This window comes from Dioscorea cayenensis, chromosome 17 (assembly GCF_009730915.1).
Source record: "Dioscorea cayenensis subsp. rotundata cultivar TDr96_F1 chromosome 17, TDr96_F1_v2_PseudoChromosome.rev07_lg8_w22 25.fasta, whole genome shotgun sequence".
NCBI classification, from domain to species: domain Eukaryota; kingdom Viridiplantae; phylum Streptophyta; class Magnoliopsida; order Dioscoreales; family Dioscoreaceae; genus Dioscorea; species Dioscorea cayenensis.
Genome location: NC_052487.1, coordinates 13,722,583 through 13,743,589, shown reverse-complemented (window position 1 = coordinate 13,743,589; position 21,007 = coordinate 13,722,583). Strand labels below are relative to the sequence as shown.

The 21,007-nt window shown below is 34.6% G+C and overlaps 1 protein-coding gene and 1 long non-coding RNA gene across 2 annotated transcripts; one reads left to right on the top strand and one right to left on the bottom strand.

Moving 5' to 3' along the window:
- The first annotated feature begins 849 nt into the window (after positions 1–849).
- On the top strand, positions 850–3,120 carry LOC120281136 (L-type lectin-domain containing receptor kinase IV.2-like). The gene is made up of 2 exons (XM_039288049.1): positions 850–1,398; positions 2,515–3,120. The coding sequence occupies exons 1-2, from the start codon at positions 850–852 to the stop codon at positions 3,118–3,120; spliced, it is 1,155 nt and encodes a 384-aa protein (XP_039143983.1).
- A 7,829-nt stretch (positions 3,121–10,949) lies between these two features.
- LOC120280726 lies at positions 10,950–15,271 on the bottom strand. The gene is made up of 5 exons (XR_005542390.1): positions 14,702–15,271; positions 14,384–14,585; positions 13,980–14,059; positions 11,361–11,474; positions 10,950–11,252 (listed from the first exon to the last, which is right to left on the bottom strand). It is a non-coding gene; the product is annotated as an uncharacterized LOC120280726 (long non-coding RNA).
- Between the last annotated feature and the right edge of the window lie 5,736 nt (positions 15,272–21,007).

The window sequence follows — 21,007 nt, the reverse complement described above, 5'->3', positions numbered from 1 at the left end:
TCATCTTCTTTTTGTGTTAATCATATCACTTTAGATTAACATAACTCTGAAGCTGAAATTCCAAGTATTTATTGTGGGATTAAAGCATACCAAGCTTTAATTTCTTTGTCTCACCTATTTTGATGTGTTAAATTCAAATTTAAACTAATTTCAAAGTCGTTAACTTCATCTCATCTGCATGAGACCATGCTGACTTGCCTTTATAAAACCAGAATCACAATTATCCTTCTTTGTTTATAAAATAAAATTATTTTCTCTTCATCTGAGTAAAGTCATATTGAAGAAACTAATGAACAATAACCAGAGACTTGATGAATCCCTTACGAAAATATATAGTTTGCAAATTATGCTTCTAAAATTTATGTCTACTCAAACTTGCTGCTTTTGAAGACTATTTGCTGTGTTCCAGTTGGTGAACCTTAGCCTCACAATGTTTCTGACCAACAGTCTTCTACATTAATCGTGCTTATCAACTGTGAGCTCCAAGACCATGTCACTAAGTTAGAAAATAATAGTTTACTAGCTCTTCACGGTGTTACCCATTGAATTTTCAAGTTTTTGGATCTTTTCATATTGTAAATATGATTTTTAAAAAATAAATAAATAAATAAAAGCGATGTTTTAAACTTGAAACAGTCTTCAGACTTGAGTTTTGGAAGTCAATCCTCTCTGGAGCTTTAGTTCTAGTTCATATCTTTTTAGTCCCTACAATTAAGATGAGTACATGTTGTCATGCTGACTTATCCATTTTATGAATTTCAGCCATTAGCTGTAAAACTACAAAGAAGACATTGACCATTATCAAAGAGTTGGACAAACTTTTGCCAGATGCATGTGAAAATTCTATTCATGGCTCTCTTTTTGAGACTTGGACTTTCTTCAAGAAATGATTTTACTTATAATGGATTCAAGGGCGTGAACCTCAGCATGGATGGTTTAGCAGGAATCACACCTGATGCTCTCCTGATGCTAGCAAATGCTACCAGTCATGCCATGAGCCATGTTTTATTTCCTTCTCCACTGAGGTTCAAAAAATCTCAGACTGATAATGTTCTCTCTTTCTCTACCACATTTGTCTATGCCATTATCCCTGAGTACCAAAAGCTTGGTAGCGGTGGGTTTACTTTTGTCCTCTCACCTTCAAAAGACTTGACAAAAGCTTCTACAGATTATGTACTTGCCATCGTCAACATGACGAGCAATGGAAATGCATCTAATCATATCTTGGCTGTTGAATTTGACACTTGGGATAGCCCTCAAGCATATGACATTAACAACAACCATGTTGCCATTAACATCAATAATATTATATCTAATTACTCAACTCCTGTCAGTTTTACGTCAGATGATGATGGTAAATTTCAGAACCTAACCCTTTTGAGTGGCAAGCCAATGCAAGTCTGGATATAATATAATGATATAAACATGCAGCTCAATGTAACTTTAGCTCACACCAACGACCAACTGGTCTATTGGTATACGGTCGCCGATAGAGCTCTTCACCGAGTGGTAAGAGTTCGATTCTCGGCTGAGGCCACATTTCTGGGAGATGTGAGCGGTGGTTGTGTGCAGGTGGTCCCAGCACCCATGTGTGCAGGGGCCCGCCCCACTTACTCTACCGAGGCTTGTGCACGCCCCTGACGATTTAGCAGAGCCTTCGGGCTGTCTGTTCCTCTTGTCAAAAAAAAAAAAATATAACTTTAGCTCCCCTGTGGAAGCCTAAACCCAAGATTGCTCTTTTGTCGCTTACCATAAATCTATAAAGCATTGTTTTGGACCATATATATGTGGGTTTCTCTGCTTCAGTAGGAACTCTTCATTCGAACCATTATATTCTTGTTTGGAGCTTTACCATGGATGGTCAAGTTCCTGAGCTTAACCTCTCAAGTCTTCACTGCCCCAAAATTTGACATCATCAGAGAAGAAATGGAAGAATTTATTGCCATGGCTGCCTTTGACTCTTTTGCTTGTTCCATTGACCATTGCTAGTGCCATACTAATGCTTGTAAGGAGGAAAAAGGTCTCAGAGTTACATGATAACTGGGAGCTAGGCTGCCTTTGACTCTTTTGCTTGTTCCATTGACCATTGCTAGTGCCATACTAATGCTTGTAAGGAGGAAAAAGGTCTCAGAGTTACATGATAACTGGGAGCTAGAATTTGAGTCCAACAGATTCCCTTATAAACAACTATACAAGGCAACCAGAGGTTTCAAAGAAAAATATCTTTTTGGAATTGGAGGTTTTGGTAGGGTATATAGAAAAGTTCTACCAGCTTCTAAAGTGGAAGTGGCAGTTAAGAGAGTCTCCCATGAGTCCAAGCAAGGAGTACGAGAGTTTGTGGCAGAGATTGTGAGCCTTGGTAAGCTCCGGCATCGAAACTTGATTCAGCTCTTGGGGTATTGCAGGTGCAAAGGAGAGCTTCTTTTAGTGTATGAGTACATGCCAAATGGGAGCCTTGATAAATATCTATTCAGTGAAACCAAACAAAGTCTTGATTGGAGTATGAGATTTTAGATAATCAAGAGTGTAGCATCTGGTCTCCAGTACTTACATGAAGGTTGGGATCAAGTTGTGATTCATAGAGTCATTAAGGTTAGCAATGTGTTGCTTGACGGTGATATGAAAGGGAGGCTAGGTGATTTTGGACTTGCAAGGTTATATGATCATGGTGCTCCTCCTCAGACTACCAGTATGGTAGGAACTCTTGGTTTTCTGGCACCTGAGCTTGCTAGAACTTGCAAGGTCACAATGAGCAATGATGTGTTTACCTTTGGGGCTTTCCTGCTTGAGGTTGCTTGTGGGAGAAGGGTCATAGAACCAAATAAACAAGAGTTGGAACAGGTTTTCGTAGAATGGGTCTTTGCAAATTGGAAAATGGGAACAACACATGAGACAAAGGACCCAAGATTTGGACAAGATTATGTGTTGGAGGAATTAGATTTGGTTTTGAAACTTAGATTGTTTTGTTCACATCCTTCTCCTTCAGCAAGGCCAAGTATGAGACAAATTACACACTTCCTAAACAGAGATGTGCCTCTCCCCGAGATGCTTCCTTGTCAATGTCATGGTGGTGATATTGATTCATATATGAAACAAAATGATGGAAATGAAGCGTATTGATTCATAAATGAATCAAAATGATGGAATTGAAGCTTTTAGTTTTATGGCCGTGTGGTGAATTGAACTCTTGTATTAGAAAGTACTTTTGGGTGAATTAGCACTTTCGTGTTTATTCCTATGTATTTGCAACTCGTATGTGATAACTCTCTTATGAAAATTCTAGTTCCTTTCAAGTGCTAGTGCCCAGTAGTCTGAAAATAATATCACGTTTTTGTGCTTTGTTGAAAATAACTGTCATGCATCTTCAGTGGCTACGTCTCAGGGATGACAACGGTCAAAACTCTTACCCATAGTCGTAACTCTTATCCTATACCTGTACCATCCAGGTAAAAAAAAATCATACCCTTACCCTCAGGATACGGGTATACCCGCGGGTACCAGCTTATCCATTGTTCAAATTACCGAATTAAATTCAAATAATAATAATGATAATAATAATAATAATAATAATAATAATACAATGTTTAAACACATGTCCATAAATTCAAAATTACAAGTTGATACATATTTGTTTATCTTAAATCATATAATCACATAAAAATTATATGTAACAAATTGATTTATATAAAAAAGACAAGTTGATTGATTTTCATTGGCATCTATTTAGGACTCAACGGTAACTCTACCTTTATTGCTTAAGTTTAACTATCTTGGTTTTTGTTTTAAATTGTTTTCATATATTTATTATTTATATTTTATATAGTTTCAAATTTTATAAATGCAATACAATGAACCTTTGGATAACTATTGAAAAAATATATTCAGGGTATTACAACAGTTGCAGTAAGACTTTTCTACAGAGTAATCTTGTTGAGAAACCCCAAGTGGAAAAATAAGGATCTAAATGTAAAAGTATTTAAAAGATTTTGCGTTGAAGAGTAATAGAAAAAGTATTAATATGAAATGTTTCTGAATACTAAGGACTTAGGCGGTAGGGACCTTTTTGAAATACTATGTTATACTTCAGGGACCATTGGATAGTTTGAAAGGATCTTTTCAGATACTATTTCATAATTCAGAGACCATTGGTGAATTTACAAGAGACTTTTTTGTAAGAAATTATATTTTGAGGGACTAAAAATGAATTTCGGTTGAAAACATAAGTTGGAGAAAAATCTAGATTTTGACATCTTCTTCTCCTTCATTTGCTACAGTAACCCGAGAGAGAGAAAGAGAAAAAAAAGAAATGAGAAGAAAATGGGAGATTTGAGGTGGAGGATTGGAGATCGCCGGAGGAAGCTTGCCGGAGAGATGACCTTGCTTAGTAAGAATTTTTCTTGGTGTATTTTTCATGAATGAATGTTTGTATGCATGTATATATGTATATTTGGTGGATTTGATGAAAATGATGGATTTGAGTAGAAAAGCATGTTTAATTGTTCCAGATGATGAGTGTTTGAAATTGTTTTGAGAAAACCTTGTATTCATGATGAATCTAGCTTGAATGGTGGATGAGATTTTCGGTTTTACTGTAATATTACTGTATCACCGAGATTAGGGTTTGGTTTAGTTAATTAATTGATGATGATGATGATGATTAAGATGTTAATGATGATGGTTGGATTGAAATTGGTTGGGTTTAGCCAAATTGATTTGGGTGGATCAAACCAAGTTGGAATTGATTTGGTTGAGTTGAATTGAATTGATTGAGTTGGGGTTAATTTGGTTGAGTGGGTTTGATCAAATCAAGTTGAGTGTGGTTGGACTTGAATTGTTTGGTTAAATTGAGTATGTTAAGACTGATTTGGGCTTGGTTTGGATGTTGGGCTAAGGATTTGGGTTGAACCAATTCAAGGAAAATTTGGGTTCGGTTGAACCAAGCTGGTTCAACAGATTTTGTATAAGAATTTGAGTTGGTTCAAGGCTGGTTGGCTAGACTGAGGTTGGTTCAGTGAAATTGAGTTTGGTTCAATGAATTTGAGCTTGGTTCAGTGGAATTGAGGTTGGTTCAGAATGGTCTAGCCTAAATTGGGTTTATTTAAATGCAATTGGAGACCGGTTTAATTATGCAAGATCGGGTTTTAACCGATTGGAGTGAGTGGGCCAATTAAAGAGTTAGATATTGGTTTATTGTATTTTCTTTTGGGTTTAATTGTGATATTTATATTTATTTTTATTATGTTATATTGTTAGGTGTTGTTCAGTTTTGGGAGGGAATAGCAAGGAACCCAAGGGAGACCATGTGAGTTGGTAGTGGCTATTATTTTAAATAATTGATTAATTATTATTATTTTGAAATAATTATTTAAAAGCTGGTATTTTGGAAATAATGGTTTAACTATTTCATCTTATTATGTCTAATTGCGTATAATGTTGAAATATACTTATATTTATTTGCCGTTGATGTTCATGACAATCGTATTGATACATTAGTTTTGTATAATTATATGTATTTGTAAATAGTGAAAATACATGTATATTTGATTTAATTATTCGGTTAATGTATTTATTTTTGGATGGTTAGATATGCTTTGATTTGGAATGATTTGTGAAATCATGTGCGCGTATTAAAATGTTTTACCGATAATATTTGTGGAACTGGTTTTCATTCCTAGTATACGAATAGTATCCTGGATTTGGGCTTTTTTCTGGCATTATGCATGTATTGTACTGTGAATGCTTGTCCTGGATAAAGACCCTGTGATTTGATTTATACAGTTTGTATTATTGCTACGTCTACATGTTGGTTTGGATGGTGACGGTGGGCTATTGCCCGACTACTGCAGTAGTGGGTCCCCACGAGCCAGCCTTTAGAGATGGCGTGGTGGACTTGAGTATTGATTTGTCCAGATCAGGTGGGAGCGTAGAGCCCTGATTGGATTATACATCGGGATCCCGGAGTCACCACACGGGACCGATGGGCCAACGTCAAGGGTGCGAAGACCTTGGCGGCTCCCAACCTAGTTGCGACGGCGGCTAAGTCGGGGAGAGTTTTCAGGCTATGGATTTGACAACGGTTTTTACATCACTTGCTATTTTGGGTTGTGATGAGGGGGCAAAGCCCAGCTGCCGCTCTTAGGAGGGCAGTCTCTCACAACAATTTGGATTTTCTTGGAAAATTGGTTTGATGTTGATTTGTGATGAATTCATGTTTTCAAAAAGCTCTTTAAAACTTGTATTTTGCTAGAATTCGGGTATTTGTGAAAGTTGGGAAAATTATTTGAGAGATTGATGTCTATATGCTTTATATACACTGTATTTAAGTATTTGAAATTATTAAGCCACTACCGACCAACTGAATGTGCTGTAGCTGCAGGAGCAGGACCCTAGATTGTATGATCGAGTTTAGAGCTAGTCAGAGTTGAGTCCATGACTGCAGTGGGTCCCTTTTTCTTCCTATTTATTGATGTCGTGATCTTGTAGCTGTTGTACCCGCAAATTAGAGTAATTATATTTTTTATATTTATGTATTTGAACCCGTAGTTTGTGTAAAGTTGTACATCGAAATTTGTAAGTCTAATTTGGTTTCTGAGGGTTGTGTGGTTTCCAGTTAAAATGCATTTTTAACTGATGGGTGCCACATTTACCTCGGTAGAAGGGGTGGGTGTGACAATAAATATCTAGTGAGATTTTGAATTAATAAATTAAGTAATTTTCATAAGTTTGTAAATTAATTGGTTAATTTATATATCAAATTGATTTTTTAATAGCATCTTATTTTTCAGAATGTTCTTATAGTTTATAGAATAAATTATTATGACATTATTTTTTATATTTTTTTTATAATGTTTAATTTTTTTAAATTTTACTATGATTCTTAATACAAATCCAAAATTCAATTTAAATAATATTATGCTTTATCAGATATAAATATAAAAATTAAATAAAATTCAAAATAATATATTAAGAGAAAATTTAAAGTATTATTTTCAAATTAATCACCATGAAAATAGATTTTGGGTAAATTACTAAATTGTGGGTAAATATTTAGCTTAATAAAAAATTATATATATATATATATATATATATATATATATATATATATATATATAAGAGGGTAAGGGTACGAGTATGGGTTTTACCCATACCTGTTTCAACGGGTAAAGGTATGGGTAGGGTAGGGCATACCCTTACTCGACACGTACCCGCTCAAAAAATAACGGCTAATACTCGTACTCATACTCATACCCGAACCCAGTCAAAGAGGGTTACCCTCTTTGACCGAGTACGAGTATATCCATCGGATAGGGTATAGATTACCATCTCTACTATGTCTAGTTTTTTTCTTTTTGTGGCCGTTAATCAATGTTTAATATTAGAGCAGACAAGTCCAGTAGTTGCCTTTTTTTACACTAGATACAAAATTTTAAATTTTTTTGGGTATCTGAGCAATAGAATAATAACAATAGTATGCATACTACGCAACAACTTAAGCAATTTTATGAAGGATAAGTATGATTTTTATAAAGGCATAGACATAATGTATGTATGTGTATATATATAATTTATTTTTAATTTTATACATTAATATATAAATATAATTTTTAGTACGCGTAAAAAATTATCTCATGGTAATCGTACACAAGCAAATTTTATAGGAAGCTATAAAATTCTATTGGAAGATGTACACCTCCTCATATATATATGTTGTTTTCTTCTTCGTATTTCATGTATTCCATTGATTATTTATTTTATGAAAGGGATAAGTGATGTTTAAGGTCAAGCAAGCATGGGGTGCATCGATTCCGATGGTTTATCAATTTTCTGGGGTGTATGATTGATGACTTTAATTAACTCCCCCAAAAAGACAATTTTGAAAAAAGGAATAGACCATCTCCCAAAGAGGACTCTTTGGGAACCATTAAACAATACCGGGGGTGTTTGGATGTCAAGATTGGAGTGGGAGTTAGGCAGGATTAGATGTAACCCCTTGTTTGGGTATACATCAATGGGAGTGAGGGAAGATTATGGAAGGAGTGAAACTCAAACATGTGAGTGAGTCTCACTCACCACACAATTGGGGGAATTGTGGAGGGATTGGGCAACTTTAATATGAAAATGACTAATATGGCATATATATATATATATATATCATGTGTTTACAACATAGTTATCAAACCCGGACCGGCCCGGCGGTCGGACCGGTTGACCCGGTGACCCGGTGCTTCAACCGGTCCGGGTCTTTAATTAGACCGGTTATGCAATCAACCCGTTCTGACCCGCATTGACCCGCTTTGACCCGGTGGTTAGACCGGTTGACCCAGCGGTCGGACCGATTGACCCGGCGGTCGAACCAGTTGACCCGGCGGTCAGACCAATTGACCCGGTTTGATTTGTAATTTCAATTTTGAACTTTGGTTATATATTGGATTGAGTTTGGTTTGATACTTTGATGATAAATTTAAACTTTTATTGTGAATTAGTATTGTTATGTATTATTTATTTGATAACTAATAATTCATGGATATTATTATGATATATCATTATATAATTAAAAACTAATTTATAATTTTAAAAATAATATTTTAAAATATTTTTATTAACCCAGTATTAACCCAAATGACCCGACGGTTGAACCAATTGACCCGTGACCCAGAGCCTTGACCGGGTCAATGCCCGGGCCGGGTCTGATAACTATGGTTTACAATGTGTTTTTAATTGTTTTGATTTTTTTATTACATTGTTGTTGTTGTGTAAAAGAAATAATTGTTATAGTTAACTTCTTTTATTGGAATTATTTTTAATTTAATTTGTAATTAATACCATTAGTTAATAGCTAATTAATGATATTATCATTTAAATCCAAAAAATTAGAATGAAATTATATTATTATAAAGTTAAATATTTATTTTTGATAATTAATTATTTATATTTTTTAAATATTTTTAAAAGATATAATTAAAAATAACTCATTATTATATATACAATAGTATTTGTTTTGCATAAAAGACATAAGTGTCATTTTATCATATTTACTTTATTTACTTTTCTCATTCCCAATAAATTACTCTCCAAACTTTACCAACCAAACACATTCTTTATTCTCACTCCTACTCCACTCCCCTCATGCCACTCCTATCCCATTCCTCCCTAAATCCACTCCTAACAACCAAATGCCCCCTTAGATTTAGAGGCAGTACTTTGACTTGGTCCAAACTTTGTTGTCAACAAACTCTAGACCATAAAAAATGAATTTAAAAACCAAATTAACACACCATTTCCTTCCATCTTCAATTATAAAACATGAATATTTTTTAAAAAAAAATTATAAAAAAGACATGTTGAATAAGTCTTATAATAAGTCAGTTTGATAGTCAATAGCAAACCAAGAGTCCTCGTATATGTCCATAGTGCATTTGGTTTGACCATATTTTTATATTTAAACTCATGAAATATATATATATATATATAAATGTTTAGGTATAATACCCTAGTTGGTCCCTCTACTTTTCTCTCTGTTCCCTTTTGGTCCCTCTACTCAGAAATGCTCCCGATTAGCCACTCTACTTTTGAAAATGTGCCCACTTAGTTAAAAATGCTCCCAACCAGTCCCTCTACTTTTAGAAATGTGCCCACTTAGTCCCTCTAAGTGGGCACATTTTTAAAAGTAGAGGGACTGGTTGGGAGCATTTTAACTTAGTGGACACATTTTCAAAAGTAGAGGGACTAGTCGGGAGCATTTCTGAGTAAAGGGACCAAAAGGGAACAGAGAGAAAAGTACAGGGACTATTTTAGTGATTATACCAAATGTTTAATACCCTAAATACTTTTTTTTAATGTGTTAATTAATCTTCACCAGATTATTAGAAAGTTACGAAACAGTACGTCCTCTTTCTTATCTTTCTAAGTGTAACCCAAATGCTATTTTTTTTATAACTTGGAAATTTTCTATTTTTAGATAATTCAATTAGAAAAATAATGAGAAATTAATTACAAACGTTTATAATAACTTAATTTAGCTAAGAAATCACTTTGAGCTTTGAAACTCTCTTTGTATGCACACACACTAGTTAAATTTCCTTTGTTCGCATCAAGATTTGTTCATATAGACTTTTATCAGCCCCACCTCTATTAAAATTCTGCCTTCTTATTTCGAATAGAATAAAGAATTGAAGGTAGATAAAAATAAAAATAAAAAGAAAATCAAAAGAAATAAAAAAAATCAATGAAGAAAAAAAAGGGGCAAAATGAAAAAAAGAATTTCAAACAAAAAGAAACTTGAGAAAGATCACGTGTAACATAACAATAATAATAAAGTAAATCAATAGAAAGGAGAGCAATTAAAAAAAATGAAAATGAAAATTTTAAAAATAAAAATAAAAAAATCAAAATTGGTAAAAAAATTTAAAAAAGAAAAACATAACTGCCTATTTGCAATGGTCATAAACTGCTGCAAAAGACCTTACAACCGTTGCATAAGATCTATAATAGTAATTTGGCAACCGTTGTATCTGTTCCCGTTACAATAGGTTATTGCAGCGTTCTATACATCCTATTGCCGAGGTTTCACACTATTGCCTAAACAGTTTCAATTAACATTGGTTTTTGTAACGGTTTTTAATTATGCAATGGTATATTTTGTAATGGTTATTTTATATAATACAGACTGCAAAAAAAATAATAAATAAAAAGTAAAAATATATATTAGAAATAAAAAAATAAAAAAAAACAATAAAACTATAATAAGTAATAAATAAAAATTAATAATTAATCAATTAAACAAACTAAAGAGTAATAAATAAATATTAAATAAATAAAGAAGAATTTAAAAAACAAGAAATGCAATATATATATATAATAATAAATAATAAATAATAAGTAATAAATAAAAATTAATAAATTAAAAAAAAAATAAAAAGTAATAAATAAATAAATGATAAGAGTTTAACTGCAGAAACAATAATAAGAGTTTTTTTTCACAATTTATATTGTCATAGTTCATTGATAGAGTGAGATGCACCAGTATGTAACCGCAGAAACAACAGAATAAGTATTAGCTGAATTAACTATGAGTATCATATTACCTACATATATTGATTACATCAACAAAATAATAAGAGTTTTTTCACATTTTGGCATGATCCGCGTTGATGACCATGGAAAATTTAACAACTTGAATTAAAATTAATACCTTGGCCTATTTGAAGACTTCTGATAAAGGTTGGATGAGTGTGAATAACAAATTTTATGTCCTGTTATGAAAAAAAATATAAATGTTGGTTATTTAAGGTCAACAAATACAAGTTAAATGATTGCTAGTTTATTAACAAACTTCACATGACGACTTAAGGATTAGGCACCTGAATGCTGGTGCCCAAGGCTATAGCATTTGATACCTCATGAATGAGGTCTGCAGCATGTAATTCCAATATGTGAACTCCAACAATTTCCCCAGTATCAGTTCTGTAAATCAACTGCAACACAAAAGGTCAAACACTTCGATTAGGTAAGGACACCAGCTACAAGCTTTGTTACAGTTAAAGGGGAAACAAGGAATTAATTTCTTAACACAAATTCAAATGCAAACGTAGTAGATACCCAATATCAATGATGACCTTCACAAGCCCTTTGGCTTCATTTTGTGCTAGTGTCTTCGCAACACTTATTTCAAAACTAAAAAGCTAAAAATGCAACCACAGAGCAGGGAACTATGACAATATAAATTCTTGTGCCATTTTTGCAAGTTCAGAATGCAAAGAGTAAAATGATTGATAGAGGATGGTAATGAAAACATGTATAAATAAGCAATTTAATTAAGATGGATCCCAAGTAAACTGCTGAGTACTATATCTATAACTTAATTTACATTAATCTCAAAGTAAATTATCCTCAAAACTAGAAAAATTGAGCCATAATTTTCTTACTAGGAGAAAGTAAAATAAAAATGTCATGAAAGGAGTATCTAATAAGGCACATCACATTATTGAAAAAATTGCATAAACCTATTGAATTCAAAGGAATGCATCAAAGCCTGAACCGCAATTCAGGGCAGCGTGTTGATCCAATTCAGAGCTGAAGTCATTTAGCAACATAACTTTGAAGCCACATTTACTGTTAGTTAAGTCCCCCTTCAGTTAAGAAAAACTTCAATGCAAACCAGTAGATTCCTAGTACAATGCAGCTAAACAAATTCACTGGGCAACTATGACATTGCAAAGACTAGTATGTGTTGGTCCTAACAGCTGCAGCAGCTTAAACATTTCTACCAACCTACTTCCCCTCTACTTCATTTGCTATTAAGACAAGTACACCACAATTATCATTCAATTTCTTCATTGTCACTTAAGAGCTTTTTAAACCTTAAAGAAAAAAAAAATGATATTAGTTTTGCGATAATACCGATCACAAACACATATCCACTGCTTTGATAAAAAAGAAATTTAATTTTCCATCAACATTAGAGCTGTCCTTCAAACAATGGGCAAAGATTTCACTATAATTCCCATTCTTGTTTGGAACAAACAGCCTATGATCTCAAATGAAGAATACTGCAGTGTTTGTTTCACAAAAAATCACTTATAAACTGATTTCTGATGGGTGCAAAAGGGTGCAAGTTTGAGGTCAAAATTGCAGACCTTCACAAGGGAATCACAATTTGTATACCAACCAATATACTTCATTAAGACTCAATGCTCATTCAATGCATTATGCATGTAGATGACAACTTCACTTGATCCATGCTATTAACATATCCTGAACCATTTTTTTAGTGAAGAACAGGTATAAATATCTATAGGCCAATTTCAAAGATTGATAGTTTTTCTTGTGACCTTAATTCACATAAAGGACACTGAAAGATGTTCTATGATGTCACCTATCTCATGCCATCAAGTTCATATAAATAGCCCTTGAACATTGAGTCTTCAGAAGTTCAATAAATATGAATAGGGCACTATGTCCTCAAACTGGGGTTAGATTATAGAGATTATAGTTATCAAAGGGCATTTTACACACAGAATTTACTCACAATAGATTCCTCATAAGGGAACAATTTTTTGCAGAGTGCTATCATGTTTTACATTTTGTTTATTTTCTATTTCATTAGGTTTTTGGTTGGTGAGCTATGGACTAAATAATTTTCCTCCCGTGCCTTTGAAAAGGAAAATGGAAAAAAAACCACCACTATTCAATTGACACTTAAATAAATTTTCTCTAAATAGACTTATAGGCAGTTGTACATTAAGGATGGTTTAATAATTTATTGCAGTCTAAATCCCAAAGCTATACTATACAACATCACAATGTAAAAATATAGACATCCATCGGATAAACAAGAACAAAAATCTTACTAGATCCCCAAAAAAAAGTCTCTATTTTGAGAGTCTTTTTGCTCTAATCGAAATCTTGTTTAAGATAACTATAGCGTTCTTACTCATAGTTATCCCCTCAAAAGCCTAACATTAAGAATGTAATGAACAGGAACCTAAAATATAATGTAGACCACTAGAAAATATATAACGAAACAAGAAAAATACCAAAGGGAAGACACAGTATTTACTCAAGAAATATCTACATGCCCAAATTAATCATATTTGTCTTCTGAATTAAGCCACTATAAATGATCCGCAATAATGAATCCATTCAGATAGTGGCAAGCAGCTAAGGATAGAAATCAATACAAACAAGTACCTATATACTACAGGTAAACATGATAAGTTGCCCAGCAGGCACATAAGGAATGACATCAAAACAGTAATAGCATAACATCAACAATTAATTAGCCTTTGTCAAACAACCAGAGTGATTCAATATCTGTAGAACTCGATAACTTATCCACTTCCTACAATTATTTGTAAACATGTCTCACCATAGTTCCCAATACATATATTCATCCAAATACTAGAACAATGTCTTTGCAAAATGCATCAAAAACTCCAAAATACAATCAAGCAAACAAGAGGTTAAATCTAATGCCATACCTTTATAACTACTGCTCTGTCAGCAAATTACAGAGAGACACCCTCTTCCACTAAGCTAGCTGCAAACTGAAACACCAAAACTGACCAATGATAGGTCACATTGATTCAATCAAACTTTTTGCCGCAATGACATTTCTCACAATACTAACATAGAAATCAGTAAAAACAACAACTTAATCTATTAATCATACAACAAAAAGCTCACCCCATGAAAATAAACCATCAATGGAAGTCCACCCTAAGAAATCAGAACAAAAGGCGTAGAACTTAACATCAAAAATCTAAAACTCGACCTCAAATTACTACTAAATTCTAACCAAAAGATCAACAAAAATCCAATAAAACCATAGAAAATTGGATCAATTAAACACTATAAGAAAAATAGGAATAGAAAAAGGGGATACCAGCTGTGCGATGGCCTTGGGGAAGAGATGATGGTGGTGGCCAATGGAGTCAGATGGAGGCACTGTGCTCTGGAGGTGGAAATGGTCTATGATCTTCTTATCCGGCAATGGCTTCAACAATAGCTCCTCGGTGAACTCTTCAGCAGTAGCAACAATTCTTCGGTCGAAGAGACGATGCCGATCTCCAGCTTCAGCAACTTTCCTGTAGAAATTTCAGCAACCAAAACAAACCAGCACCACCAGAACAACTATTTATATTGAAATGGAAAAGAGTTCAATACAATCAACAACCGAACCAAGAGAAATCAGAGGACTAACCTGGAGATTTCTCAATACCCTAGCACAAAACTAAAAAAGTATTCAGAGAGAAAAGAATCATAAGAGAAGGCGAGAAAGTTTAGATCTCCTCTTCCATTGCTGCTCTTCAGCTTTATATAATAGAGAAAAACCCAAATTACCCTCCATGCCTGCGAGAACCAGTCCCCATGCCATGCCTAATTAATGACATTTTGCTTCTCATTCGTCCCAAATCATCAGCTTCTCTCTTTTCTTCTAATTTCCCTCCAAAATACTCAGCTTTATTTATTAAGCTAGCAACCTTCAAAATGAACAGTAATAAGAGATCGCAGGAACTAGCAGGAGGCCGTTGTGCCCTAGCATAGCTTCAGGAGATGGTTTGCGACCTAGAGAAAACCAGAGATAAGATTCGGCATCACAAAACCTAGAAAAGACCCCCGACGAGCACGGCGGTGACCAAACCCTAGTGAGGAACCAAGGATCTCGCTCACCACCGAGTGATGATGGGGTGGTAACCGACGGAGTCACGGAGGAGATGCGAGATTGAGAAACTAATTGCATGCCCTTGTAGCTTCTGAGGGTTTGGGAAAATTATTCTGAAAAATAAAATTATGCTGATAGTTTATTTCTTAAATTATGCATATTTTAGAATAATAAATTTGTTTAAATATATTCTTGATAAGTGTTTATTTCACAAGTAAAAAAATCATCACAAACCGCATAAAAAGGTAATTATTGTTTTTATCTATTTAAAAAAATAGATAACTAAATAAATAAATATCAATTGTTTAATATTATTTTTTTCCCAACTTAAAAGTTGTATCCATTATATTTATTTGTTTTCATACATCGTAGATATAGAAGATATATATAGATAAAAGAAATGATTATGAAATTTTAAACAAATTACTTAAAAGATTGGTGAAGAAAAACAAGTTATTTTTCAAGAGTATTCTAGCACAAGTAAAAATACTCTTCATAATTTATTTATTTATATAATTTATTTCAAACAAATGATATTTTTTCTCATTTATAAAATTTATTGATTTTGTCATTTGTAAGTATAAATTTTATGAAACTTATATATTATTTTTACATATGCAGCGGTTTAAAACACAACCACTGCATATCATAACACATACACAGCGGTTATAAAAAACTGTTGCATATCATAACTCATACGCAACGATTATAAAAAACCGCTACATTACAATGCATATGCAGTGGTTATAAACCGCTGCATTTTTTTTAACATTTGCAGCGATTATATAACTACTGCATATCTATCCTAATATGCAGCGGTTTTTGCAACGGATTGAGTCAAATGTAATACTTACTTGAAAAATTGCCTGCAATGGTATGAAATCGCTGCAAAATCGTTACAATAAATATCCTATTATAACGGTTTTATAACTGCTGCAAGGTAATCGCTGCATAAGTGCAGTTATGTAATAATGAAAATAAAAAGCCTTGTAAATGTGAACGTGGCAATGTTGGGGAAAAAAGAGGAAAAGTGCACAAAAAAAGAGAGAAAAGGACAGAGCAGATGATCCTAATCCGCATGTTTAGTACATTATGTCATTATATTTAGAAGTTCTAATAAATATGTGTGGAATAATAATGGATAGTGTTGATAAAGTCAGTTAGATTTTTTTATGTTTCACTTTATATGATTACTTGAATTATGAATAGAGAGGGAATAATTACTCCCTCATCTTTTTATCTTTCCTCTCTCTCTCTCTATCTCTCACTCATCTTTTTCTCTTTCCTCTCTCTCTCTCTCTCTATGTTCCTCAACATTTTCCCCATCTCCTTTTGTGTCCTTGGCTCACACCAAAAAAAAAATGAGAACAAATATAATATAGATGAGAGTCACAGTCAGATAAAGCTTGGATTCACCGGTAGAAAGAGTATAGGAGGAGCAAGATATGATTTATTTTCACAACACATGGGATTTTCCTTTGATAGTTTTGATGGCTTTATAAATGAATGTGTTGTGCTGTGGATAAATATTGTTGAAGTTATTAGTGGGTTATATATGAGAACCGATATGAGAACAGTTATACAGATTGTAAATTTTAAATAAATGTAGCTTTTAGGTCAAAGATGTAACCTTCAAAAAGCATCTATTGAGTGTGAATAAATTAACTAATATAGATTGAAAGAGTATTGTGACTTTTCAATGATACTATTAGGATAAAAAAATTGTGACACTTCACAACTATCTTCTGAGAGTTAATGGTTTCATTAAGGAAAAAGCTGTAACTCTGCAAAAGAGTCTTTTGGAGGCTATAAATATCGGCTAATTCAAGTCATTTTCCATTAAAGAAGTTATTTCATTCAAACAACTTTTCCTTCAACTTCACCTTCCAAAATGGTGAGATTTTGAAAAATTACATTTTTCCTAAGTCATGATCTTCGGTTGTATTGTGGTGTTTGGGTATTTTTTGTGTGCATCGACTCAAACTTTTGTTTGAGCCTATTTGTTTTTTTCCCAATCATTTACACCAAGTCTATTGGAGTGCGTTCTAGTCGCTTTTGGACTCGTGTGATTGAGCATGCATGTGTGATCTCACCTTTGTGGCTTGGACTGAAGACTGGCTCGAGTACCCACACCCACTGGGCAGCCGCCTGTGCCAGTGAGGCGGTTGTAGGGCTCTCCCCTGTCGGCCGCTTGCTCCCGTAGGGCGTGACACTACGGGCGGTCTGCTCTTGCGAGTGGCGTGTGCCAGCATGGCACCCATGAGGCGCACCCAGTTGGTTTTTAAGGCCTTTTTGGCCCTCCTTTTGCTGGTATCTCCTCTCTCTCTCTCTCTCCTTTGGGTGTTTTTTGGAGCAAGAAGGATGGTCTTGCTAGCCTTGTTCTTTCAAGTTGGAGCCTTGGATCCATCATCCCTCTCCTTGAGCTTATTGGTAAGCATTCTCTATCCATTATTTCTTCTTTGGTGTTTAGCGGATTAATGGTCTAGGGTTAGGGAGGAAGCTTAAGAGGATTGATCACTGTTCTTCTTGGTTGTTCATTGATATTCGACCTTGAGAGTTTGATATGCATTGTTTTGCTTCCTTGATCAATTGTATCCATGAACCAATTCTTGCCAGGTTATTGTAGCACCAGAATAACATGGTTGTTTCTTTGATTTCTTTGGTTTAGAGTGAATCTCAAACCCTTAGGAATTCATGGGGTGTATGGGTTTTGGTTGTTTCTTTTATTAAATTCTTGCTTGTCTTTGTGTGTGTGTATGGGTTTTGGTTAGGTGGTGAGAGCTCAGCCATAGGTAAGGAGTCGACGGAGGAGTAGCTAATTGTGGGTTTTCTCACTTACATTGTGAGTGGAGTTTTGTGTTGCATGATTCTATTGGAATACTACTTACAAATCTTCATTGTTTTAATTGTGAGTTTTCTACGAATTTATCATTATGAAACAGTTCTTTGATCGGGTTGGAAAAGAATTCATATATTATTGATTTATGAGCAAGAGTCTCGATATTTGATAAAAATGTTTATGGTTATATTTATATATCAAGTTTGAAATGAGGTATGAATGGTTTATGTGGAAATGATACTCATGCCTTGCATGTGAACAACGCCCTAGACATGGACCAACTGATATGCTTGATGTGGTTTATACTATTGCTACACCTATGAATGGTTTTGACAGTGATGGGATTGTAACCCGCCTGCTGCAATAGGAGGTCCCCACAGGCCAGCCTATACAGATGGTGTGAAGAACCCAGTTTTATTTATCCACCTTGGGTGATGCATAAAGTCCTGACTGGATGATACATCCGAGTCTAGAGTCACCATATGAAACCAGTGAGTCAATGTCAAGAACATGAGGGTTTTCTAGACCATTCATTGATTTATCAAGATTGATACGTCTGAATATGTGTGTAAACTGCAAATGCACGGGTGTCGAAGTAATAAAATACCCGGTGAGTCGGGTAGTCGAATCCACAGGGAACAGGGCTACTAGTACTAACTTTTTCTTTGCTTTCTAGCCTAATGATAAATGGAAAGGTGTGGTGATCTAATGTGCGAAGAAATGAATATCGGAGACGAATATGTAAGGGTGAAATGAAGGGAGAATCTCAATCAATAAAGATGAGGTACCCGGGCAATGCTCCCCCTAGGATCTAACATGAAGTTCAAGATTCGCTAAATGCTTCTAAGACAAGTCTAATAAGTTGAGGTAATCCAAGAACAACCGGCCCTTGCCTCCAAGCCACCGGTACTAGTACCCTACAAGGTCCCAGTGGAGAAATCGCTCAATCTCAAACACCTCACACCCCATATAACCGCAATACGCTTCAGGGACACCTAAGAGTGAAACCGATTCCTAAAGATAGATCCAACCCTAATTCTCGGCGAAGGATCCCTAACCCCCTACAAGGTCCCGCCAGAGAAATCTCTCAATCTCACGCCTCACACCAAATATGGTTGCATAGAGTCTAGAGAATACCGAGATAGGAAACACTCAATCGGAAGGGAAAGGGGGCGCTCCACTATCTCATGACTCACCCTCTCAACCCTCTTTAACCTTGAAGTTCTAACTCTAATGGAGACCTCTCTCTCATCAAAGTAACAAATCATGCATATACAATCAACCACAAGGATCAATAAAACATGCAAGCAATGGGAACACAAGATTAAAACTCAAATTAACTCGGATTAACTAGAAACATAAAGCAAATCAATACAAAAAAATAGATCCTAGGGTTCACATACCCAAGTACCTACTAGGGTTTAGCCCTTCATGGGGCAAGTTACAAGACAATGATTAATACAATGAAAAGCAACAAAAACCATAGAGAAAACCCCCTTGAATTCATGATGATTGGCCTTGGTGGGTAGTTCAATGTCTTGAAGGATTCCTCTCCGAAGCTAGGTCACCGGTAGCTTCCCAAGTGCTATGACGATGAAGGAAACTATCAAAGTTGGTGAAGAACACCCTCCAAATCGGCAAAGACCTCATATCTAAACCCTAGCCGTCTCACCCCTCAAGAGCCCCACAAAAGATGTCAAAGAATAGGGCAAACGACCTATTTATAGCCCAAAACCGCGCCTGTCACGTGCCCCCACACGCCCATGTGGATTTTCCACGCGCTCGCGTGGGCTGCAGGAATTTCCATACGGGGGCATAAACAGTAATTTTGTTACAGTGAAATTGCTACAGTGTTTTATTACAATGTTTTGCTACAATACTTTCACAAAACGTGGTCCAAATACTCTTCTCTTGAGGCCATATATCTGGGCACACATCCATGTGGTAGGCTATAAGACTTTTCTTCATCGACGCATCTTTGAAAGGTCTTGCAATCTTCACAAAGAGAAGGAACATGAAGATGTGGTTGCCTTTGTGCCCTTCCAACTAGTGAATTGACTTGAATCCTCTTGGAAGTTGGCACACATCTCCACGTTAATGAACTCCTCTCGTGTTTTAGTCCTTGAATTGAACAAGAACTCCCAACATTGTGCTTTTATAGCCTATCTTTACTTCCTTTTTACTCTTCAAGGCATTCACACCCTATATGCATAAAAGAACACCAAATATACAATATGAGACATAAACCATGGTAAAAATGATGCTCATTGCATGTAAAACATATATAAAAATATGCCTACTCAAGCACTTATCAAAGATGCAACATGATATTTGAGAATTCATGGTTTTTATGTTGAACTCTCTTGCATTGATCCCTCGTATAATTTTGAAAGGGAAAAGAATTAATTTTATGGTGTGCTTTATGGTTTGATGTTTTAAAACTAGTATTATTCTTGAGGATGATATCTAAATGTAAAACTCTTATGTGAACCAAATGAATTATTTGTGATGGTTATGGATTTCACCTACATATATATGATATGAAAAAAATGTTGTATCACTCAAAGTTATTTGTGCTTTTATAAAAGCTTGATCGTTGATGTTTCTTCAACTTGTTTTTATATTCTTTTAGAATTGTGCTAACCTACTCACTAAGTGACCTAGACCACTCACCCTCTATCTCCCTTCCAAGCTCTAGTTACTAGTGACGTTGCAGGGGACGCAGTGCTCGGCATTCACTTTCCTTCTATCTTATTTCATTTCCAGTATCATGTATGTTATCCCTTGAACATGAGCATGTTGTATAAGGTCATGGATCCACTAGTGTGTTTGAACTATGTATGCTTCATTTGTTTGCTCATCTAGTTTCTTGAAGTTTTGTTGTATTTGTGACCAGTATATTTCTTGAACTCAACTATCATGTTATTATATTGTTTCTTCCCCTACGTATCTTGGGTGTTTCTATTTTGTATGTTTTGTTCATTGTTTCCCATTCAAGGAATTTT